This window comes from Microcebus murinus, chromosome 21 (genome assembly GCF_040939455.1).
Source record: "Microcebus murinus isolate Inina chromosome 21, M.murinus_Inina_mat1.0, whole genome shotgun sequence".
In the NCBI taxonomy this organism is placed as follows: Eukaryota; Metazoa; Chordata; class Mammalia; order Primates; family Cheirogaleidae; genus Microcebus; species Microcebus murinus.
Window position 1 is genome coordinate 15,556,884 of NC_134124.1, and position 25,376 is coordinate 15,582,259.

The following is a 25,376-nucleotide window of genomic DNA, read 5'->3' on the forward strand; positions in this document are numbered from 1 at the left end:
AGTAATAGAGATTCATCACTAAACCAACAGATAAAATCCCTGCCTTCAGGGATCTTATAGCTTAGTGAGAGGATAAAGACAGTGAAAATCATAAATAAACAATGTAGTGAATTACAAGGTGATATGTACTAAAAAAAAATTAAAACTACCAGAATAGAAGGGCTACAATTTTTATTAGTTCAGAGAGAGATGTGGTCACTGAGAAGGTGACAATTGAGCAAAGACTTGAGGACACATGAGACGGATCCACAGACATCAGGAGATGAGCATGCTAGGAAAAGGAAATAGCGGGTGCAAAGGCCCTGAGGCAGGAGTGTGCCCTGCATGCAGAGGAATGCCAGCGTGGAGAGCCTTGCTTGAACAGAGTGAGCTGGGCTGAGTGGATTGATCAGAGTTAGGAAACAGAGGGTACCTTTTAAAAAGGAGTAATTGGGGAGTGTTTAAAAACGAGAGGATTTACAAAGCTATGGGCAAAGTTAAGGTCAACACCTACGAGCTGGCAATGGCTAGCTGCCGTAGCACTGGCTGGCCGGAAGGGGGCGGGAGAGAGCAAGCTTACAGGAACCTGGAGAGGGCTGCTCACCGGGGCTGTGGCCCTGCTAGAGGAACACAGCCGGGGTCACAGCCGGGCTTGGCAGGGAAGGGACTAGGTGGGCAAATGCCGCGACCTCTCCCAGCAACCATCTCCCCATCCCACACCAGTGCTGCCATCGGCTGACCCAGGGAGCCAAAGGGCACACAAGCCACAGGGCAGCAGGGCAGATTTGAAGGTCCCTGTGGCCAGTGTCCTGGGGAGACAGCGGGGTGAAAAAGGCTGGAGGGCGGATCTGGAGGGACAAGCGGAGACTGTGCAGGACAGGAAGAGAAGCGGGAGCTGAGGCAGAGAGGTATGTGGGTTGTGAGGCCTGGTCCGCCACGTCCAGAACATTGGCTGTCACTCGCAGTGACGGGTGCGCCACCGCAGGGTCTTGGGCAGAAGGGTGGGGTGACTTGCGTATATACTGCAAGGAACATTCTGGCTGCCCGGTGGAAAGAGCCTGTGGGTGAGGGAGGGGCAGGGTGGAGGGACTGGCCCTGACTTGGACCATGGGGGTAGCGGCAAGGTCATAAGAAAAGTGTTGCAATTCTGGGTATACTCAGGGAGGTTCAACAGGAGTTCTGGATGGAATAGGTACCGTCTCTCACCATGGAGCCTATGCCACATGCCTGACCTTTTCTTGGAACTTTCATGACAAATCCTACACTAGAACACAAATCTCAGAACTCCCAGTTCAGTGTGTTCCCACAAAACATGCCAACACAAATCAGTTCATGTTTTTAAGTTAGTTCCCTAGTGAGCGGGCTGGAACAGGAGAGTGTGTGTGTGTGTGTGTGTGTGTGTGTGTGTGTGTGTGTGTGCCAAGTTCATGCTAGAAGCCCAGGACTAACACTCCCTACCACTCCCAGGGAAAGGAATTTCTCCTGAGTTCAGCTTATCTTTCCAGGAAATTCAGATTTTAGGCATCTGACCCAGGAAACAGGATGGGTAGGAGGAGCCCTTCCAGCCAGTGGGTCCTGCTCAGGTGTCTTTCCTGCAGATCCGCTTGCACCTGGGCACCAAGAGGCCTGTGCAAGGCGGCTTCCAGCAGCTTCACTAGAAATAACGAGAAATGGAAGGAACTTCAATGTCCATCAATACAGGAGGGATGGTTCAACAGTTAAAAAGAATGAAGTAGATCTCCATAGAGTCAAGGAAAGATCCCGAAGACATATTATTACACAAAGAAGGAGAAGGAAGAGGAGAGGAAAAAGAAGCAGAAGGGAAAGAAACTGGCAGTATAATGCATAAAGCATGATCCCATTTATGTAAAAGAAGAAAAAAATCCCATCCATACGTGTGTGCGCGTGTGTGTGTGCGTGTGTGTGTGTGCATAGACAAAGCATCACCTCAGCCTGACGATGTCAATGCATTTATTCCCTCCACGAATGTGCATCGAGTGTCCACTCCACGCCGGCACTGGGCTGGGGGTTGTGGGGCCAGCAGTGAGCAGAGCAGGTGTCATCCCCGCCCTGTCCCGCTGGGTAAGGGAGCAGACGTGGTACAGGGGGCAGAGATGGTATAGGGAGTAAAAGAGAAAAGGACACTATCTCTTTTTTTAAAAGCAACTCTGTGTTATCCAAAGTTTTTGCAATAATTTATTCATGGCTGGGCGAAGTGGCTCACGACTGTAATCCTAGCACTCTGGGAGGCCGAGGCGGGCAGATTGCTCAAGGTCAGGAGTTCGAGACCAGCATGAGCAAGAGCGAGACCCCATCTCTACTATAAATAGAAAGAAATTAATTGGCCAACTAACATATATATAGAAAAAACTAGCCGGGCATGGTGGCGCATGCCTGTAGTCCCAGCTACTCGGGAGGCTGAGGCAGGAGGATTGCTTGAGCCCAGGAGTTTGAGGTTGCTGTGAGCTAGGCTGACGCCACGGCACTCACACTAGCCTGGGCAACAAAGTGAGACTCTGTCTCAAAAATAATAATAATCATTTATTCATGAATGTGTCATTGCAAACATGTAAATAAACAAAGGAAGAAGATGGAGGAAGAAGAGAAGAGGGAGGAGAAATTCATGGCTAGGGGCAGAGTGTCAGAGGTGCTCTCAGACTGGGGTGGCTCCTAGGCTGGTGCACCACGGGTTCCCCATCCCAAGCACGGGTCCACAGGATCTTGGAAAGAAGAGGAAGAAAATCAAGTAATATTATATTTTCTGCAACAAGCATATTCCAGTAACTGAAGAGTCCTCATCTCCCATTGTCTCCGATGACCTGCACAGAGCGCGGCTGGTAGCCGGTTACAGCTCCCGCGGGGAGCTGCCCGCATCGTCCTCTGTGAATGTCATCGCCTGCAGACATGGTCTCTGCACTGTCCTCTCCCTGATCTCGCGTTTCCTCCCGGCCCGTGTCCTCTGCAGAGAGCATCCTCCCCACGCTTACTTCTTGAAGATGCACTCGGCTCCCACACAGACTGGCCAAGAGCACATGACAGGCAGCAACCCGGATCACACAGAGGCACACACCTTCCAACCTTGGACCTGTCTGCTGGTCTGCACAGAAAAAGCGACAAGATAAACTACTGGCCAACGGGATAGCAAAAGTCTTGCCCCAATTCAACGTGCTCTTTCCTCTTAATACATCGGTTCATTAGATTTGGAGTCAGAGTCCCCTGCTCAAATCCTGACTTTGTCAGTTTCAAGCTCTATACCCTTAGGCACACTTACTCTTATGTAAAAAAAAAAACAAAAAACACCATTCTTATTATTATTTAATGGGGATAATAAAAAGGCCTACCTGGCAGAGTATCTGTGAGGATTAAAAGAGGATTTACAAGTGTTTGGGTGCTGTCATTTGTTGTGTGCACGTGACTGTGTCCCATCCTGCCGGTTTCAGGCACTGTCCATGTGTCTGGGACGTGCTGAGGAGGAAGAGGGGCCCAGGTGAGCAGGACAGAGATAAAATCTCAGTTCCGACCACAAAGCCTACGCGGAAATACATCCAGGTAAAACCAGATCTGCCTGTCCTCAAAAATAGTCACAAAAAGATTCCTTTCAGTTGCCTCTGACCGAGAGCAAACTGGCTGCATTTCTTTCCTCTTGTTCCTCAACTGACTGGCATTTTTCATAGTTGAGTTTTGAAAGCTATTTACTTAAGAACAAAAAATGAAGTGATATACTCAATTATTTTCATCGTTATGATATTTGGCTTCAGAGTGTAATGGATCTATTTTAATGACAAAGCAAATATAGGTGTCCGTCTCATTCTTTTCCTGGCTATATTTCTTGATAAATTCCAGGGGGTGACCTTGAGCAAATCAAACATTTCCCCCTCAGTCCCTCCCCGTCTTCCTTACCTGACGTAGCTTTGAGTCTCTCCGATATTCTGGGCTTGCTTCCTTGAAGACATTGGCCAAGACTCTCGGGAGGTGCCATGGCCAGATTTGCATCCAGGAGTCCAGTATTCGTGCCTCACCCACAGCTGGAAGGCACCGGCCCTTTCCCCCCTCACTCACTGTCCCATTGGAGTCCACATTTACGTGCGCCATAGATTCAGGAGATGGTCCTAGGGCCCCACTTCGAAATCACACATGGACCAGTGCCTCTGAAACCTGACTGCACTTCATCTCACTTGGACAGATTTCTCCAAATGCAGAGTCCCAGACCTTGCCCTACCCAGTGAATCAGAATCTCGGGAGGTAGGATCCCTGGAAATTTTATTCTATACTCCCTAGGTGATTCTGATTAGCCAAAGTATTGGCAAACACTGCCAGGGTTCCTTTCAGAGGGATGAGGGAGACAGGGCACCGAATTCCGGGTCTTCAATGCCAGAGTTTGCTTTCTTAATCTTCGGATCCGCACCAAAGTGCATTAAAAGGCCTCGACCAGCAGGGGGCAGCATGTGCAGGGCATTTGGGCTGCAGAGAAAATAATCTGCGGTGACCTTTTTGATTTCTCACGCGTGCAGTGATGACAAATAACAACCTGTACAGAAGGCCCCTGTTTAGGAAGCTCCTCCAAAGTCACTGCTTCAGTGTAGCCTTGAATCATGCCTGCAAGTAGCTGTCCGTCCACTTCCGTGTGAGAACCGTGTTGTCTAAGAGAAGCCGGGTGACGTCTCTAAATCCTTGTTTCTAACCGTTGGCCACGATGGGGTTTCCACGCATTCCAGGAGGGGGCAGACAGAAGGGGGTTTACACACACAGTGGGTTTATCACTTAGAACTTGTAAGAGACCATGAACCAGAAACCCACGCCACACAGCACAACCTTCACCCCCCAACTTCACCTCCACCTTCAGCAACTCTGCCTAATAATAGAGTCCCAGATGCTTCCCGCCTACACAGAGCCGCATTCCTATAGAGGTTATGCAAACAAGTGGAACAAACTCCCCATCCACGCCCTTGCGTGCACAGTCATGAGGACGTGAGGCTGAGTGAGTGAGAACCGTGTAAATGTCACAGGCTAGTTCTCAATTCTTAAAGTGCACTTGGATACCAGACTACGACACCTCAACCCTTAAAGTGCAAACAACAAGCCACCTGGGAATCTTACTAAAATGCAGATTCTGATCCTGCAGGACTGAGGCAGGGCCTGAGTTTCTGCATTTACTAGCAAGTTCCCATGTGCCATGGGCGGTTGCTGGTCCGTGGACCACACTTTGAGCAGTAAGGCCATAGCCTATATCACCCTCTAGATCCTGCCGTTGCTCTCCATGGAGGGAGGCCCCAAGATGGCACGAGATAGGAGCAGTGGAGCTGCCGACCCTCAGCTCCTTGCCTTTTATTGTGTGAGCATCTCTCCCCAGTGAAAGTAACTCTAGAGTTTAAAGACATATTGTTCTTGCTTGGGCCCTAAACCAAGCCCATTGCTTAACCTCAACCTCACCTGAAGAAACAGTGATCATTCCATAGCTACAGACTTCTAAATCATTCCAAGGAAAATTTTTGTTTGTTTGTTTTTGAGGCAGAGCCTCACTCTGTTGCCCAGGCTAGAGTGAGTGCCAACAGTGGCCATGGCATCAGCCTAGCTCACAGGAACCTCAATCTCCTGGGCTCAAGTGATCCTACTGCCTCAGCCTCCCGAGCCACCAAGCCCAGCTAATTTTTTTTTCTATATATATATTAGTTGGCCAATTAATTTCTTTCTATTTATGGTAGAGACAGGGTCTTGCTCTTGCTCAGGCTGGTTTCGAACTCCTGACCTCGAGCGATCCGCCCGGCCCTCCAAGGAATTTTTTAACCAAAAGAGATTTTCTTGAGACCCTAGCCCCTCAATATGATATGGGCCCCATGTATATAACTATCATTGTCTTGGAACAGAGGAGGGGTTTTTATGTTTTGTTTTGTTTTAATTTTCTTCATTCCATTCTAATAGTTTCTACCCAGGGAAGATTTTGCCTCCTTAGGGACATGTGGCAATCTCTGGAGACACTTTTGGTTGTCACAACTGGCTACTAGCTTCTTGTGGGCAGAGGCCAGGGATGCTACTAGTCATCCCACAATGCACAGGACAGAGCCCTACAACAGTGAATTATCCTGGCCACAATGTCAAGGGCATCGCTGTGGAGAAATCCTGCTACCTTCTCTCCAACTCATACTCATCCATATCCTTGGCAATTTACTGAATGACTTTTTAAAAAAATATTTCCACAGATCAGAGTAAGAAAAAGACTATAGGCAGCCATTCAAAACAGGAGCCACCAACGTCTCATGTTCTGCTGGGCAGGAAAGTTTAGTGGCCGAGGGGTCCAGAGACTGGGTTTGAGTGCCAGTTCTGCCAGCAACAAGCTGGATGACATTGGACATGTTGCTCAGAATCTCTCAGCTTTATTTCCTCAAACATCAAATGCCTGTAAGGCCACACGGGCAGGGACTGTCTCTCTTTGGGGCAGCAATGTCTATACAGCCTCCTGGCACATACTAAGTGCTTATGTGTTTATCAAAGAAATGAATGGGACCCGACTTACATACAACATTATTTTTTTTAATCTGATGATGAATAACTACTTTTTAATAACTACGTTTACGTTGATTAGAGGCTTGAATGTTAGGGATTATTGTTACTCGTGGTGGCTTATCCTGGCAGAGCCAGACTTGCCCTCCGGGATATGCATAGGGCCCTGTACCGCATACAACTCACCGCATTGTAGTGGAAAAGACCATGGCTCTCACATCAGATGTCCTGGTTTCAAATCTTCACACCCCACTCCCACCCCACTACATGAGTTGAGGCATTTGACTTACTCTCTCTGTGCCTCAGTTTCCTCACTTGAAAAATGGGCATAATAACAATTCCTATCTCAAAGGGCTCATGAAAGAATTAAAATTAAATGAGACAATATAGGCAGAGCCCTTTGCACAGTGCCTGGCACACAGCACACAGGGAAAGAAGGCTTTGGTATACTTTTGGCCTCCCGATCAAAGGCACCTGATCACTTACTTGCCTCTCAAAAAAGAGGTAGAGTCACTGTACTGAAACCAGAACCCGGCCCCAGAGACCAAACTCACCTGGCTCCTTTCTGCCGGGTGGAAAGTCAGGAGCTCACCCTCCTCCCTCTCTGCTCCACACGCATAAAAGGGGGTTTGGGAATAAATATTCTATGCTCTTCTGCATGCCCACTTAGTCACATTCAGAATATAGCCCCGACAACTAGATACCCTGCAATAAGGCCAAAGGACACTAATAAAGGTGTCAAAGATGAAATTTCTTGGAGAGCAAAGAAACAAGTGAGGAGAGAAAACTGCAGCCTTTGATTCGATGATGAATTTTGCATAAAGGGCTCTATATTACAGCACACCAGAGACCATGTTGCCGCATACTGTGCTTCCATTTTTTATGAGAAAATGGAAAATTGCGGGGGGGTGGGGTGGATCCAAACTGATATTAGGGGAGTATTCAGGGAAATAAGTTCCAGTATGTATCTTGATTTGAGCACATGAGCCCAAGCCATTTATATTTGATAGCACAGTAAAAGCTTGGAGCTGAAAAGAAGCACCTAGTCCAACCCCTTCATCTTCCAAATGAGCAGATGGAAGCATCTGGGGTTCGAGTAACAGGTCCCATACCATCAGCCTTGCAGTGGCCAACTTGGGAAGAGGTGCCGCAGGGCTCGTCCCTTCATCTAGTCCCTCCTGACTCTAGGAGGAAACTTGGAGTTCTTCTTTACCAGGGACACTCTTCTCTCTGGGCTTGTGAAGGTCGTTCATTCATTTAAAGTGCCAGTTACTGAGCACGTACTAAGTGCCAGACGCCATTCCTGGGACTTGGGCTACGGAGGAGAACAGGACAGGTGCCTGTCCCTTGTATGCTTGCATTTGAGTTGGCAACACAGTCAATAAACAAGTGCACAAATAAATTATGCAACATAGCTTCATACAGTGTTCTGAGGGAAACAAAACAGCGCATGGTGACAGAGAGCGACTGAGGGGGGAAGGACAACTAGGAAGGCCTCTCTGGGGGGCAACATTCATCATGAGAAGGGGCCGAGCACACGGAATTCAGAGGGAAGAGGGTTCTGGTCAGCAGGAACAGCAACCGGGAACACCCTAGGCAGGCGTGGGCTGCAGCATGAACAGGAAGGACGCCCGTGGCTGGAACAGAGTGGGCGAAGGGACGTGCTGGAAGGGGAGTCAGTGGTGGGCAGAGGCAAGTTGCTGTGGCTGCAGGGACTTGCCCCAGGTCCCCCTGGAAGGTTGACACAGGACTGAGATCAGAAGGAGGCCCCAGGCTCATGAGTCTTTGTGGTTCTGTGTCAGCCTTCCCTCCTGGGGCCCTTGTGCTGAGTCAGCAGATCGGTTGCAGGAGGTGCCACACTGGCCCCCAGACAGGTTGTGCTCACACTCAGGACCTGGCAAGGGACAAGCTCCCACAGGCCAGGGGAGTCCCCAGAAGCAGAGTGACCTGACAGCTCTGAGATAGAGAGTGGCCCCCCCTTCCCTTTAGGAGGGACTTGGACGCGCTTAGTCGGTCATGAACCTGCCCTGCCAGCCCAGAGGAGGGGCCCGGTAGAGTCTAAGGCCAATTTTTTAATCATTATTATTAATATCTAATTTAAAAAGAACTCATGAATACATTTTCTTTGTTAAAAATAAAAAAGGAAATAAAAGAAAAAATGATCCCTACGGCTAATGGCTAATGTCCCGTTAGACACCTCTCCTTTGATCCCATCTTCCTGTCAGTTCCCACCTCTGGCCTGCTATTATTATCAGTTGGGTGAATATCCTTCCGGACCATTTCTTATGTTTTTATATGCATCCCTCACCAAGCAGTAAGTCTGGAGTAGCTATCCAGGGTACTACGTAAACACCCACCCCATTTGGCTAATTGCTGTGTTACATTCCTTGGTATGATGTGCCACCGTTTAACTTTCTGTGAATTGTCATTTAGACCATTTCCGATTCTTTTTGTCTCATGAGAAATGCTGAAGTGAAATCTCCTCCTTGTCCCCTTTTGTGAGTGCTCCGCTATGGTAGATGGAGGACTTTGCTCTCAGATGCAACCCACAAGCGGAAACTGAATTGATTGCAGGGATTTCTAAGCACCACGCTCATGGAATCGCTGCATGATTTCAGCCAGTTCCCAACTTCCCTGGAACTTGTGCAAGGAGGAACCTGGTTTTCGATGAACTCTAAGAACTCTTTCTTGCACCCTTCCACTCTGTGACTTCAGGCATTAAACCTGTGGGGTCCAAGCACAGGTAGAGGGGCGATGCCCTTTCGGAGGCTACAGGGTGTTGGCAGGAGGGCATCGCTGTGGACTGCAACATGTCGAGGCCGCAGTGTGCCACCCTAGGCCATGGGACGTTCCTGGGGAAATGACTAACGCGCATGCAGCCATTGGCTCCTGCCTGCCCTTTCCCAGGCCCTTCCTGGAAATTAGGGGATATGACTTCGCCTTCTGCAAATTCTGTGTGAACGCCTGAGGCTGGATCACTGACTTGTAATGAGATGGAGGAAAAGTAACTACAACCTACTTTACATATTCTTTAGTTTACAAAGCCCACAAGGCTCCTTGTGTCATTCCTGGAACAACCCTGAGATCTACTCCAAAAAGGGATCATTACAATACATAACAATGAGCAGTGAGTGCTGTTATTCATTACAGCGGAATAGATTGAGGCACAGATAATTAACTGATTGCCCAAGGTCGCACAGCTAGGAAGCGAGGGCAAACGTGGAACCCAGATGTTCTGATTCCTAATTCTTTTATCTTGCAGGGGAGAGCACCGGGCTTCCCTGTTGCATGGCTGTGCAGACCCGTCCGTAACCCTGACGCACCGGGAGAGCCGGGCGTCCTCAGCAGACGCTCAAGGATTGACTGCAAGACCCTACCCAGAGGCAGGATTTAGGTCTTAAAGAGCCAAGAGAATAAAGAGGGAAGAGAACCAAGCTTGGGGGAAGCGGACCTGGGAGTTAAGTAACTGAACACTAAGATGAGACCATGTTGTCTGAAAGGCGTTTACTTCACTGGTTAATTAAAGCTGCTATCCAGGACACTTTAGCTAGACTGGTCATGGAAGAAGGCCTTTCCAGAGAGCGGCAGTTAAGCCAAGACCTAGAGGATGAGGCGGTTCCAGCTTTGCAAACAGAAGAGCAAAGCAGGCGCAGGGAAGCGTGACTACAAAGTTCCCAAGGTGGACAGACTCACTGGAAGGCCAGGGACTCTCCCCCGCTCAGCGAGCCGAGGGGTAGGGGCGAGTGGAGACCTGAGGTCAAGTGACCCCTTAGTGACTGACGGGGGTCATCAGCGTGCGAGGAGCTCCAAGCACTGACTCAGGAAGACGAGACTGGAGGCAGCGGGAGGGAGCCACCAGCCTCATGCAGGGGAACAGCAGACGCGGGCACCGCGAGCAGGAGGAGCAGGAGAGCGGAAGGCAGAGAAGGCAACGCTGGTGAACCATGAGCCACACTCAGCCCCTAACCTGCGCAGGGGAGGAGTGGGACGGCGGAGTGCTCCCTGGCGTTCCTTTCACGCGGGTCCTACCGACACGGAGCTGGGCCTGGGGAAGGGCAGCCCAGCAAGCGGCAGGGCTGAGCCCAGCTCTCGGCTCTCCCCAGTTCCTACTGACTGCAGCCCAGCTCCTGCCTTCTGCTGGAAGAGTGGCCATCATCGGGAAGGAGGCTCGGGCTGTGGCCGGATGGGAGGCGGGGCCCTCTGCCTGGCGCTCCCCTGCAGCCTGTACTGCGGCCCCCAGCGCTGCGACCCCCAAACCAGTCCCTTTGCTCCTCCAAGAATCTTCCCAGGGATGTTGAAAACCACTTTTTTTTTTTAAACATCTCTTCACAAAACAAGGTGAGGAACAAGAGAAAATTCATGGCCCCATCAAAGCTATTTCAGCCGGAAAACCAGGTCTGAGTCCTGCCAATGCCAGCTGGGATCCAGGGCTCCTCCCAGGAGGAAAGGGAGGACAGACATGGAGGTAGGGAGCACCGTGCAAAGCACCATGCCCTGCAGGATGTCCTTTGTTCTTTGTTCAGGGCCTGGGGCTCCGCACAATCCAGTGGTGCTCCTGGGGGAACAGGGTCCCCACTCGAATCTAGAACACAGCCAGATCTTCTGCCCAACTCCAAACACGGGATGCTTAGCGGGTACTTAGAGCCAAGAGCTTTGGAGTAAAAGGAACCCTCAGTGACCATCTTGTCCAATGGTCCATCTCTAAATATGAAGACTCGGGCCAAGAGAGGGTCACTTAAGCAGTCAGGTAGGTTATTTCGAGGCAAAGAATCGCTAATGTGAACTGAGCAGTTACTAGATGCCTGAGAGGCCGGGCACGGTGGCTCACGCCTGTAATCCTAGCACTCTGGGAGGCCGAGGCAGGCGGATTGCTCGAGGTCAGGAGTTCTGAACTAGATGCCTGAGGCTGAGCTGCGCCTGTTCTGTCTGTTGTTGCTGTTGATGCTCCCAGCGAGGCCGGTGCTGAGCCCTGTGTACATTCGAGGAACCTATGGCTCAGAGAGGTTAAGTCACTTGTCCAAGATCACACAGCTGTACACGGTAGAGCCAGGACTCTAATCCAGACCATTTATCCCACTGCCTCTGTCTTCCTCACAGCCTGCTGCAGCAGGGCGTGTGACCTGGATTCCTGACCTCCCAGCCCAGGAGAACCATTTCTACCCCAGGCCTCTGAACCCTGAGAACGTGGTTTCCCATGACCCCCCGCGCCGCACTCAGCTCTTCCACGAAGAAGTCGTCAGACCCGTCAGTGGCATCCAGTCCTGCCTCCCCTTGAACCCTGACTCTGCACCCACTCCTTCCCCTCACCCCACACCAGCTCTGGGCATGGCTGCTCCTCCTTCTCCAGCCTCCATTCAGACGCCCCTGTCCAGGGAGAGGCCGCTCTGCTAGAGCCCATCCCCGTTCCTCTTCACGCACTTTCTTGACCGTAATCCCAAATCTGAGTGTTTATTCATGTGTTGTCTCTTCCCCATGTTTCTGCCAGGCTCAGTGCCTGGCACAGAAGAGACACCCAATCAGAAGTTGTTGAATAATCAAACGAATGAATGAACAACAACAACAAAAAAAAATGAAGGAAAGCCGGGCGTGGTGGCTCACACCTGCAGAAGGCTGAGGCAGGAGGATCCCTGGAGCCTGGAAGTTTGAGACCAGCCTGGGCAAAATAGCAAGACCCTGTCTCTACAAAAAGGAGAAAGAAAGGAAGAAAGAAGGAAAAAGAAACATAGAATACCTTAGTTCTTCTCCAAATGTCTGCCAACATCTCTCCCATCTTGAACTTGTACAAGTGGTTTTATTAAACCTACATAATCCAGAAATTTACCCTGATCCAAAAGCCTAGTAATTAGGAGTGTGTAATTTCTATGCATTATACATGTATGTATATGTAATATCTATAAGCATGTATGTATATGTGATATCTATATGAAATCACATTTGTGGAAAAATGATTAACTATTTTACATTATGTGTATTCTAAATGTTCTACATATTTTGAGTATTATATGTTACATATAACACATATGCCGTATAGATGTTATATACATATATATACATTACCCTAAAGAACGTATTGTATATATTTTTGTGCAATTTTCTTTTTTTTATTTAATCACATACCATGAAAATCCTCCCCCCCCACCATATGTAGATTGATCTCATGTTGTTAACAACTATTATTCTTCAAAAATAAAAAGAAGTCACTCTTGGAGAGAGATTCAAATAGCTAGGAATGGCAGGGAGAAACAGGAGTAGGGTGAGGAGGGGGCAGGGAGGAGTGTAAGCTGGGGATGGAAGAAAGGCAACCGGAGAGGAAAAGTCAGGGGCTGGGGATTGCGTGGGTCAATAAGGGCAATAAAAGGACACAAAGCGAGGAGAGCTGGCGATGACCCCAGTTAGGGACAGGAAGTCAGGAAAGATGGGAGCTCTTGGTGGAGGGGAAGCCCAGGAAAGGCAGCCCAGCAGCAGCCTGCGAGGCCACGGCCATGGTGAAGCTGGCCCCCAAAGTTTTCCTCTTTCCCCCCTAAAAGGTTAGAAAATGTGTCTCCCAATGGTTTCCCCACATGGTTTTCCAATAACCAGGAGCATTTGCCAGTTCCCGAGTGGGACTTGTTTGTCTCCATTCTGGAGCCTCATCGTTCAAAACAAACTTCCAAACAAAGGGATCCTCTGCCCCATGGCTCTCAGCCCCATTCTCCTACGAGGACAGAGCCAACTGCGTCCCCTCCGCTGTCCTGATGACTTTCCCAGCCGAGCCCACAGAGAATCCCACCCCCAGCTTCCTCGTGCGCCTTTCCCACTGCCTCCGATTGTTGTGCACATCCTCACGGGCGTAGCTTTTTTAGCTTCTTTTAACCCTTTTCTCCCTATCCTTATAACTCTGCAGGGAAAATAAGATTGTTTCCCCTACATAAGCTATCTAAAGCCTTTTAGAGTGGTCCAAGTTCCAATGGTCTCACCTAAGAGCTGATTTCATCAGTAGCCATCTGAATGTATTACTTAAAAAAAAAAAAAAAAACCTAGACAAAAAGAACTGGTCAATTAAGCTCCCTGTAGTTGGAAAGTTCTAAGGCACATTTTCATGCCCACCGCTCTATGGAAGAGCCCAACTGGTCTCCATAAGTAGAAAATGACAGCATTGTCACTGAAGGTAGCACACTAAGTGAGGGATGATACTGATAATTAGCATGCATCAAGTCTTTATTTGCCATGCATTACACTAAGCATTTTAATACATACAGCAATCCAAAAGGTAGTATCGTCATTGTGCCCATTTTACAGATGAAGAATTTGAGGCTTATGGAGGCTGAGTTTCTTGCCCAAGGTCCTGCAGCTAGTAAGCCACAGGGCTGGCATTAAAAGTCAGCTAGGCTTGGAAACAGCACTAGCTGTTTAGGGAAACCATCGTGTTTCCCTAGTTCATGTTTTGCTCAGATAATCGTCTCCCTGGTGCCCCCAAATTGGATGTGTGCAGCGTGAGGGTGGAGTCCTTGTGTGTCCTGCCCACCACTGTAGCCACAGCAGCCAGCACATGGCCAAGCACAAAGCAGACACCTGGTAAATAATTGCTGAGTGAAAAGATCAATAAGTCATTATCATGCTTTTATTTGACTACGTCTTGTAATCTGAAATTTTCTGAACATTGAGGCTTTGGGTGATAACTAAATATGTTCATGGGATAGTCCTGTTAATTTTATGTTATCTAATTTATCTGAACTTTCTCCCAGAAAAATAACTTTTTCTGGCCATTAGAATCCAGCAAGTTACCTACAACTTGGGGATTGAATAAGGAATCTCAATCTGAAAACGTAGGTGGTATCTAAAGTGATCTTTTGAAATAATTTTAATATTTATTAATCATTTAGTATGTTTTCAAAGCTGTTCTAGGCCTCTGCCCTTTTCAATAGCAAAGAGCTGTCTATGAATCACCTGAAATATTTGTTTACAATGCTGAGTGAGGGAACGCAGAGCCCAGGAATCTGAGTTTTTGCAGGTCTCTCAGGTGTTTGTTATACCTACAAAACTTTGAGAACCACAGTGAGGAAGTTGGGGCTATTTTTGTCCCCATTCCATTAGACAAAAATCTTAATAAGTAATCAAAATTTGAAATGTGTTTCAAGTCCATATATCCTCGATTTATCTAAAGATTCTTTAGGCCGGGTATGGTGGCTCACGCCTGTAATCCTAGCACTCTGGGAGGCTGAGGCAGGAGGATTATTTGAGCTCAGGAGTTCTGAGACCAGCCTGAGCAAGAGCAAGACCCTGTCTCTACTAAAAATAGAAAGCAATTAGCTGCACAACTAAAAATATATGGAAAAAATTAGCCGAGCATGGTGGCACATGCCTGTAGTCCCAGCTACTCGGGAGGCTGAGGCAGGAGGATCGCTTGAGTCCAGGAGTTTGAGGTTGCTGTGAGCTAGGCTGACGCCACAACACTCTAGCCCAGGCAATAGAGTGAGACTCTATTTTGGAAATAAATAAAGATTCTTTAATTGCTATCACGTCCTAGGGTCATGAGCCATATCAATTCTTTCCACCCTGTGTAAGGTAGAAACATCATATTTATCTAAAAGGTGTGCTTTCCCCAGTTTTAAAAAGAGGGTGGCTACCCAACCTTACCCTGACATGTCAGACTCCAGTGCGCTAAGTCGGTCTCACACATGAGCACACTAAAGTGGGGAGATCTGGTCCTGTTCCGCCCCAAAACGCTGTCCTGGGCACTGTTTCCTTGTCCATAAGTTGAGGGTGTGAGTATTCACAGCTTGTTGATCTACACACGCTCTAACTGGAGTCATTCTATATAGGCAGGGATCGTGTGTCCTCTCCGTCTTGTTTTTCAGCACTGAAAAGTAATGCTCCTGTGACCATGAATGAGGTTCATAGAGTCACAGGATAAGCAGTCACAGGAATGTAAAGAGCCCCACCCCACTGGATCAGTTGTGACCACAAATATCCAAAGTATCAATTTCTACAAGACACCCCTATAAGAAGTAATTACAAAAAAAAAAAAAATACTTTTGGGGCAAGAATTAGTTGACCACACAAACACTGGGGTGGGCCCGTGTGGTTGGGTCTTGAGGCCACCCCTGCTGTTCCCAGCTGGGGCCGCGTTTCAGGCAGGGGTGCCTAGGCCGTCTATTCTTAGGCCCGCGTAATATTAGATGCAGAAAAGACCTGGGTCACTGTGCCAGCAGGTATTTACTGATACCTCCTGTGTGTCGGGCACTGTTCTGGGTACCGGGGGCCAGGAAGCGAACCTGCTGACCGTCAGGGCCCACTCTTCCAGGGCGCTCACCCTCTAGCGGGGAAGAGAGGCGATAAACAACTCCGACGGGTGAGTCGGTGACAGGAGACATGGAAGTTGGGAGGCTGGAGGAGTCCCCGGTGTCTTATCCCCTTGTGCGGCCGCCACATCCTGCAGCGAGGAGGGCGAGGCAGAGACGGCCGTGACCCCCACCTGCTCAGGACTAGACTGCACCGAGCTCGCCCGCGGCGGGGCTGGGGGGAACCTGTCTCGCTGCAAAGCCGGTCTTGCCTTCACAGCCCCTCCCGGTGAAGTTTCTTTCCCCATCGTCCAGCCCGTGGGCCCCGAGACCGAGGGAGGGAAAACACTGCGCCCCAGCACCCCCTTGCTGGTCCCAGGACGCGGGTCCGTCCACCACACCCGGGGACCAGGCTGAAGCCCAGCGGGGCGGGGCCTCGGACACGCGCCGGCGCGTCCGGCAGGTGGCGGCCGCGAGCAGCCGCGCCCCCCGCCGCCAGCCCGCGAGCCCGCATCATGGATGGCGAGCTCTCCCATTTCGCTCCGCTCGCCCTGCAATCCGAGACCCCCGGCGAGGACCAGGATTCATGAACCGGTCGCAGGGGCCGGGGCAGGGGCCTCTGGCTCCCGACGCTGGCCGAGAGGTGGGTCCCGGGGCGGGTCGCTGCCCCCGAGGCCGGGCGGGGACGCGCTGCCCCCGCCCTGCCTCCCCGTGGTCCACACCCCCTTTGGGCTCGGGAGCCGCTGGGCTGGAGTAGTCCCGGGTGCGCGCGAGCAGGCGCCGCCGGCCCCGCTCCTGCCCGGGATTCGGGGCTGAGGGGCGGGAGGACCGAGGAGCCCGGGTCCTCCCCCTCCTCCTCCTCCTCCTCCTCCCGGCTCACACCTGCGCCTGTTAGTCCAGTCGCCTTCAAGGCCGGTGGTGGCCACAGCCCGGGCGGACAGGGTCAGCAGAGGCAGAGAGCACCTGAGGATACAGAGCTGGCGCCGGACTGCCTTTTCACCCCCAGGTGATGAGTGCGGTTCCAAGAACGGAAGATTTAGAAAGCAGCCCGGGCCTCCGTGTTGAATGAAAGACCCAGTGCGAAGACATCACCATGAACAGTAGCAGTAAGTGGATCCTCCTCTCCTTTGCCATGGGAACAGGGGTGGGGGCGGGAGGTGCAGGAGCCTGCGCTGCTGGGGCTGCCTGGGAGGAGGAAGGAAGCCTGGCATCGCCGGCTGGACAGATGACCCCCGGACTCCTCTTGGGTGCTTTCGGTGCTCCCCGGCAGAGGGACAGCTTTGGGGTCTGGCTTCTCCTGGTCATGTTGCCAATATTTTATCAGCGGCGCCAGTTGCCTCTGCTGGGAAAGCTGCTCGTCTCCTTCTAGCAATGCCTGGGAAGGCCTAGGAAGCAGTCGTGTGGCCATTGTCTGGCTGCGGGGGCTCTGAGGAGACCTCCCTCCACACGTGCGGAGCACCTCGGAGGGCCCTGCTTGTCCCGGAGCTGGGGAGAGCAGGGCGGCTGGCCTGCAGGCGGGCGGGCTGGCCGGCTGGTGGGTGTGGGCAGGCAGTGGGATGGGAAACAGCAGTTTAATAAACAAATCATCATGAAGCCACCTTTGGATCTAGAGATTGTGAAAGATCCAGCTTCTATCCCCCCCGGGCAGCCCAGTGGGCCCAGGGCTGATTTCTCCACATACCTGCAGGGTGCTTATCCATCCTTGAGAACAAGAGAAAAGGAACAGCCCTATGGCCAAGGGCTCTCACATGCCAGAGGCAGCAACGGCTTGCAGAGCCAAGACCAGACATTTTGCTGCCAGGTTGGGCCTCGGCAAAATGCAGAGAATGCAGTCAGAAGTACAAGGAGGCACAGTCTGTTTCTCTTCTATGTAGTCCTTTTGACCACGGGCACCAGCAGGGGTGCTGTGGCCTGGGCAGTGCCCGGGGAGGCAGGTCAGGGTTCAAGTCTCACTGCCCCGCTCTCTCACCAGCTTAGCCTGTTTAGGTCACCTAAGCATCAGGTGGGACTGTGGAACCCCAGGAACCCACAAACATACACTTCCTTGGGTCTATGACTTTGTTATCACCCCCCCACACACTGCTCAGACTGCTCATCTGTAAAATGATAGGGGTTGAACTAGAAACCCTTCTAATCTAAGAATCTACAAGTTTTTTCCCAAAAAAAGCTAGAGCTGAGCAATAAAACCAGAAATACCTTACTGAGGCTGTGTCCAGCCAAAACCCACTATTTCCTCCCCACTCCCCCCACCCACACACACCATTTCAAGGCCGTTGGCATAGAGAAGAGAAAAAGCAAAGCAAAAGCCACTGAGATGGAAATGAAATATATTTATTTACTATGTATTTGTATGACTCATCTCTGCTGTATTCCTTTGTGTATTGCATATCTATGCTAAGCAAGCAACTGTGGCTGGACTCCCTCTGCCTCTTCCAGCCGAAGAATTTTGCCTCTTGATTTGACGGGCTGGAATGGTGTTTTGGCTTCATTACCAGGCCCAGGAAAAGAGCAAAATCCTGTAGACCCTGTCACCTAGCAGGCCACATGTTTGCATTTGCATGTTTTCAGGCAAATAAAGATGTGAATTGCCTGTCACTTCTCACTATCTCTAGGAAAAAGATGTATTTCTGGGAGTCCTTTCCCACTAAGTGACAGAAGAGAGAGATGGCTCATCTATTTTTCAAGGAACTAAGAAAGGAAACAAGCAACTGAATCTGCCCTTTTCTCTGGAATCCAAAGTCTTGTCCTGTTAGCAACACTGAGCATTCCTAAAAGAAGGAACAGAGATTGCCCTTTTTTTTTTTTTAATAAGAAATAATGACCAATAGAATTGGATACTGCAGAAGATGAGGTGAGAGCTGGCAAGGTGCCATTCCAGCCTCAGGGACTGCTTCTAAGCAGGGAGGGCGTGTGTACTTTTCAGGAGCGGTGGCAAATGAACACAGCAGAGTGGCGGGGCGGCGTGGGGAGCCTGAGTCCCTCCGGAGAGGAAGTGCTTCTCTAAACGGGTGCCTGGGGACACTGTGAGGAGACTGGAACTTAGGGTTGGAGGCTGGACTCAGGCATCGTTGAGGTTCCTCCCAACCCCCCGTCTGCCAATGGAGTAGACATCAGGCCTCACAAGGAGAGGAGGGACAGGTCATAGGGTCGTAGGGACTGGGCGCTGGCAGGAGGCAAAAAATGCTCCCCTTTGCGATGTGGAATTCTTAACTCAATGCTCATCCCTGATATTGTCCCTAACAGGAGCCCTCCCTTAGTTTTTCTTTCACTGCCACTTATTTGGTCCTTACTCTCCACCAGCCACCGGGCTACCCACTTCCCTTCCTGATCTCAACAGACTCCCCCACCCAACCTGAGAGATGAGTATTATTGCTCCAGTTTTATAGGGGAAAGTTTGATAGATGATGTTCAGTGACTTCTTCAGGTCATGCAGTTGTTGTTAGACTGGGAAAGGTACTTGGATGTGTAGCATGTTTGACAGGGAGAGCAATTCCTAATCAGTGGTTCAGATGTCAACACAGAAGTGGGCAAAGCATGAGGTCACAGCCTGCCCCGGTATACACAGGGCATTGGTTCCAGGACGCCCACCTATACCAAAATCCGAGCATGCTCAAGTCTCGCAGCCAGCCCTGGGGAACCCACCTATATATGCAAAATCAGCCCTCCATATTTGAATACCCTGAATACAGTAATTTCCATCCGTGTTTAGTTGAAAAAAAATCCACATATAAACGGACCCATGCAGTTCAAACCCATGTTGTTCAAGGGCCAACTGTGTAAGAAACTCCCCATCACTTCATCCAGAGAAGAGCAGCTCAAGCCTGTGGTCTTTTGGCAGCGATAAGGGTTGATAGAGCTCAGGCCCTGGAATCAGACGGCTCCGGGTTCCAGTTCTGTTTTTCTCACTTATTAGATGTGTGATCTCCAGCAGGATTGTCTCATCTACAAAAATGGGAATGATGATATAGATGTACATTAGCTTGGAATGGAGACCAAATGTGGAGTGTGGACCTTAGCTGTGGCCATGGCTGGGATCATGTCAGTCATGGGGTGGTCACGCTGTCATGGTCACCGTGGTGGTCAGTGTGGCTGTTGTCATTGCTGACTTTATGACAGTAGCAAGCAGGTTATTCAACCTCTCGGACGTTACACCTTCGTCATGAATGGGGAAGCGTACCTGGAGTGTGATTTTTGAGGATTAAATGGGATGATGAGGGAATGCTTTGTAAACTTATGTAAATTGTTTTTATGAATAAAATCCCATTTCTCAGATGACAAAAACAGCAGAATGCTCAGGCAGTGACTCCACAGTGGAAATTTTAGTTTCCTCGGAATTTTTTCTTCTGAAATCTAGTTGGGCCTTAGCACACCAAAAATCAGGAATCTGAGAGAAGGAGGTAATGGGAGAGATGATGGAGCGGGGGCGCTAGGCAGACCTGGGTACAACACAGCCGGTGGCGGCAGGCCCTCCGAGTCGGTGAGGGAGGGGACAGAGGGCTCCTCCAGGAGGGAACAGACCCCAAGGCATGAGCAGCGCACCCAAAGCTCGGGAAGGCCTGGGCTCATGTCGCTGCCTTCCCTTGGGTGAAGGACTTTGGAGGAAGGGAAGGAAACAGGCCAGTCCCTGCCTCTTTGCCTGCCATGGGGGTGGCTCCCCCATCCAGCCTTTCTTTACTCTGCGAGCTCCCAGACTGATTCTGCCATTTGCCTCCTGGCCTACTGAGGCAGCCCTGACTGCTCTCCCTTCACCCACCCCCGCCACCTCCAGTCCTTCTCCCATGTCCGCCGGCTGCATCGCGCTCTGCTTAAAATGTGGATCCCATCGTCTGAGACGAGAGAGGAAATGCCTCAGCAAGGCCTTGTATGGCCTGGCCCTGGCCTCACTCACCAGCCCTGTCTGGTCTACCTTGCGCCATTCTCCCAGTCCTGGTCACACTCGCCTCCTCCCATTCCCTCTGCAGCCTTGCTCCCGCCAACACTGCAGGTATTGCTCCTTCCTCCTAGTAAGCCTTTTCCCCCCAGCCCGCTTCCCCTGGGCCGGCCTCCCCACCCTCCGGACCTGCAGCCTCCCCGGCCCCCAGCCCAGCTCTCATGTCCCTGAGGCACGATCCCAGGGCACCCCGGCCCTGTCCGCTCAGAGCCTGGCCCCTGTCATTGCTCACTCTCCATGCGATCGCTGCACTGAAGCTCACCTCCCACCAGACAGCAAAGTCCGTAAGAGCTGTGGCACGCAGCCCCTGACCGTGACACGTTCTGGGGCGTTTCTTCATTCTGGTTTGTGCTTTGGCCATTTCCCTAAGCCCACAGAGCGAGGAAGGAGTTGAATGAGACCTCCTTTCTCTCCCCCAGTCCCTAAGCCATGGGCCACCACCCACCTACCGCGCATGTCCTTAGGCAACGATAAGTCTTGGATTATTCCCTGTCAGTGTCTCCCATTCCTGCCTTGGCCCCAGGAGTTCCAAAGCCAGGGGAGACTGGGTCTACCCCAGTGTGCTGGAGGCCCTGGGCACCGGAGTCTGTTCTGTTTCTCATAAAATGCCACGTCCCTCACTTGGATCAGAACTCGCAGAGCTCCTGGAAGCTGTGGCTTCATGAGCGTCACATCAGCATGAACAACGGTACCGGGAACCATTTTCCCTCATTTCGGAGGCCTCCTCCTGCCTTTCTGCCCCTTCGTTGGTCTTTGGCATGGATGGCATGCTAACAAATCACTTTTTAGGAGTGGACTTTGTTTTGCTGAAGAGAGTATTGAGGGGTCATATAACCCGCGCAAAGGCGTCGTGGGGTAAGCAGACCCCGGCCGGGGGCGCTGGGAACCTGAGCTTTGGGGTGCGGATTCCTGCGTTCAGACCCGAGATCCGCCGTGTACTCTTTCTTGGACAGCGTAGGTCACGCCTCTGAGCCTGAGTGTTATCCTGTATGAAATGTGAGCAATAAACGCCAGCGTGCAGGGTCTTGTGAGGATTGAGTGAAATACCCTGAGACGCTCACTGGCCCTGGGTCTGGGCGAGCGGAGCTGAATCTGAAGTTGAATTGGCCGTTGAGTAACTCAGGGTTCTGGAATGATGGCATCATAAAAGCCAGCCCTCGGATTGAAAATTAGCCTGTTCTGCTGGTCTTGCAGCCTGGGCTGGGTTTCCTACATAGGAAAGCCACAGCTTTCCGGAAGCCTTCAGGAAGATTATTAGCCTGGCGTGGCACATGGCTTAGGTCAACAAGGGCAAGGCAGGAAGTTAGGATCCTAAGTGAGAGACAATTGCCCTGGTTCAGAAAAGGTCTGAGGGCCAGGATTTGGGTGGTTGTAAGAATAGAAATAAGGAAAAAGATCTTTCAGAAAGTAAAGACTGTGGCCAGGCGCAGTGGCTCATGCCTGTAATCCTAGCAATCTGGGAGGCCGAGGTGGGCGGATCGCTCAAGGTCAGGAGTTTGAGAACAGCCTGAGCAAAAGCCAGACCCCGTCGCTACTAAAAATAGAAAGAAATTACTTGGACAGCTAAAAATATGTAGAAAAAATTAGCCAGACATGGTGGCGCATGCTTGTAGTCCCAGCTACTCGGGAGGCTGAGGCAGGAGGATCGCTTCAGCCCAGGAGTTTGAGGTTGCTGTGAACTAGACACTCTAGCCCGGGTAACAGAGTGAGACTCTGTCTCAAAATGGAAGGAAGGAGGGAAGGAAGGAAGGAAGGAAGGAAAGAAGGAAGGAAGGAAGGAAGGAAGGAAGGAAGGAAGGAAGGAAGGAAGGAAGGAAGGAAGGAAGGAAGGAAGGAAGGAGACTGCATGGCCAAGAAAGAAAGAAAGACCTGGCCTAGCACCTGAGTATATTATAGGGTGAAGGAGAAAGGGAGGATTCTATCAATCGGGGTCCTGGTGGGAACAGATGTGCAGTTTGGAGGGAACTAAATAAAGCACTCTTCACAAGTACGAGAAGGGTACAGAGACCCAGCCAGCTGTGGGGTAAGGGGACATGACAGGACCTGCAGCCCCTGGCTCTAGGGATGCAGCCAGCCCAGTTGCAAGGACAGAACCAGGGGCTTAAATATCCTGACCCCTCTTTCCTCCCTCCCTGGGGTCTCCTATGGGTACTCCCCATTGGCCAAATCCAACCAGAAGCCAGAGGGCAAGAAAGGCAGTGGATAGGCCCATGAGGTCGGCCTCCCAGGGCCCAGTACAGGGTGGGGAGGGGGCAGAATGGATCTGGAGCAGTAGGGAGTTCAGAAGACAGAAGAGAAGACACCCAGCACAAGGGGCAGGAATGACTTTCCTCTGCTGATGCCACTGCCCAGATCAGGAACTCCAAGAATTCCCTAAGAACAGGACCCATTATGAATAAGAACACAGGAGAATGCCCTCTCTTGAGAAATTCCAAATTTGCAAAACAAATTTGCAAACAAAGTGGTTACTTCCTTACCAGGGTAGAGGTTGTTTTAAAACAGTGCTTCCGGCCGGGCGCTGTGGCTCACGCCTGTAATCCTAGCTCTTGGGAGGCCGAGGCGGGCGGATTGCGCAAGGTCAGGAGTTCAAAACCAGCCTGAGCGAGACCCCGTCTCTACTATAAATAGAAAGAAATTAATTGGCCAACTGATATATATATAAAAAATTAGCCGGGCATGGTGGCGCATGCCTGTAGTCCCAGCTACTCGGGAGGCTGAGGCAGAAGGATCACTCGAGGCCCAGGAGTTTGAGGTTGCTGTGAGCTAGGCTGACGCCACGGCACTCACTCTAGCCCGGGCAACAAAGTGAGACTCTGTCTCAAAAAAAAAAAAAAAAAAAAAAAAAAAAAACAGTGCTTCCCAAATCAATGAAGCAGTCGTTGACAAACGATAACTTGAGGCCAAGGGGTGGAGGGGGAGGCCGAAGTTAGAGGAATAACATTAAGGAACAATTTTTAAATCATGCAAAATGAATATAACACATCTCTGAAAATCACAATGTGATTTCAAGAGCGCTTGGATTACATAAAGGACGTGACATCAATTCTGAACTCCGGCTCCCCTATCTGGCAAAAGCTTTATCTTGCTGAGATAGCATCTGTTGCTGTGAATGGTCAACAACTGGCTATTACCCAACATTCCCCAGCTACCATTGTCAAAGAACACAAAACAACCAGAAGTGTGTAAGCACCTTCAACTTTTTGGGTATTTTGCCAGTAAATTCTTCTCTTGTAGTTCTTAAGGGCACAGACAGGTGCTGGCTTGCTGGGTTCAAATTCAATTCTAGCCCTGCCCTTTGCTTTCTGTGTGTCCTTGGGTGAGTCACTTACCTTCTCTGTGCCTTAGCTCCTGATCTGTACGATAATGACAGGGAGGGCTAATAATAGTGCCTCTCTCCTAGAGTTGCTATCAAGAATAAATAAGTTAGTTGTGATTTGCTTAAAACAGTGCACCGTAACAAAGTGCTATAAATCGAGTGGCTTAAACAACAGGAATATGTTGTTTCATAGCCCTGGAGGTTGTGTCCAAAATGAAGGTGTCAGCAGGATTCCTTCTGAAGGCTGGGAGGAAAGCATCTGTTCCACCTCTCTCCTTGGCTTAGAGATGGCTGTCTTCAACCTGCGTCTTGGCATGGTCCTTATCTGTGTGTCTCTGGGTCCAAATTTCCCCTTGTGATAAGGGCATCAGTCACACTGGGTTAGGGCCCACCCCAATGACCTCATTTTAAATTGATTACCTCTGTAAATACTTTGTCTCCAAATATGGTCACATTCTGAGGCACTGAGGGTTAGGACTTCAACATATAGATTTGAAGGGGACACAATTCAATTCATAATATAGAGTTTGTTGAGGAAATGACTCCTCAGGGGGAAGAATTCCTTCTGGTTTGGTTTCCCCTGAGTAACAGCCACTCCCCATGGGTGGGGTAGGACTCCGACAGCTGATTACTAGATGCAAGTGTCACGGAGATTGTCTCTCTAGTCTTGATGTTTAAACCCTACGTTTACCCTTCCTGGCCAGCAGAGGTGGACCCTCTTCCTGAGAACCTAAAGATATGTGTTCACACATAGGAGGTCCCCACCTGGGGGGACCACAGGTAACTTAACGTGTCCACAGTCACTCTGTTTGCCAAAAGAAACCACTCCTCACCCCACACTTATTCAAGCCATTAAGCGCAACTTGTAGTATTTCAATCGTGTAAGGAAATTTACAGTCATGGTATTGGTTTTCAATCTGCCTAGTTCCTGGGAATGTCCAACGTGGGAATAAGAATTGGATTGTTCATTTGTTCATTCAACAAATATTTATTGAACGCCAGCTCTGCACCGGGCATGATGCTGGAGAAGGACATGGCGTGGTCTTCATGGTCGTGGCTCACACAGGTGGGCAGAACGTGCCTCCCCGTGGCCAGTGGAACGGGCTATCTTTTATCTGCTCTACACCAGGTTTTTAATGAATTTGAATTATTTACCATCAGTGGGAAATTGGGACATCAAAACTGGGATTTCTAGCTTCTCTTAAGAACAACACAAAACTGGAAGATCTTGCAGCCCTGGCGCTACTTTTCTTTGTGACGGCAGCCAATAGGGTTCCCAGCTTTGGGTGGGGCATGCACGCGTCTCTGGTTTGGTGCAGTCGCCACCACTTCCTATTCAATTCCCCAAAAACTGCATAATGTTTTTATGTCATCTTGTCGCCACAGTCCCATA

At 50.3% G+C, this 25,376-nt stretch overlaps 1 protein-coding gene and 2 long non-coding RNA genes across 8 annotated transcripts in view; 1 reads left to right on the forward strand and 2 right to left on the reverse strand.

Annotated features, from left to right (window-relative positions):
- Window positions 1–2,528: 2,528 nt before the first annotated feature.
- On the reverse strand, window positions 2,529–12,158 carry LOC142863046 (uncharacterized). The gene is made up of 3 exons (XR_012913929.1): window positions 12,078–12,158; window positions 3,321–3,444; window positions 2,529–2,699 (listed from the first exon to the last, which is right to left on the reverse strand). It is a non-coding gene; the product is annotated as an uncharacterized LOC142863046 (long non-coding RNA).
- A 1,498-nt stretch (window positions 12,159–13,656) lies between these two features.
- LOC105858441 (uncharacterized) lies at window positions 13,657–16,157 on the reverse strand. The gene is made up of 2 exons (XR_012913991.1): window positions 15,094–16,157; window positions 13,657–14,936 (listed from the first exon to the last, which is right to left on the reverse strand). It is a non-coding gene; the product is annotated as an uncharacterized LOC105858441 (long non-coding RNA).
- Window positions 16,158–16,242: 85 nt separating this feature from the next.
- ABLIM3 (actin binding LIM protein family member 3) overlaps window positions 16,243–25,376 on the forward strand; it is a 109,155-nt gene continuing 100,021 nt past the window's right edge. For 2 of the 6 annotated variants that reach the window (XR_012913989.1, XM_012741577.3), the window contains exon 1: window positions 16,477–16,843. Coding sequence is in view for 1 of the 6 variants with exons in the window: in XM_012741577.3 (XP_012597031.2) it covers window positions 16,831–16,843 (13 nt within the window). In the remaining 5 variants the exon portion in view is untranslated. Of the gene's footprint in view, window positions 16,381–16,476; window positions 16,844–25,376 lie in introns of those variants that run through there. The other 4 variants (XR_012913988.1, XR_012913987.1, XR_012913986.1 and 1 more) reach the window with 4 other exon arrangements.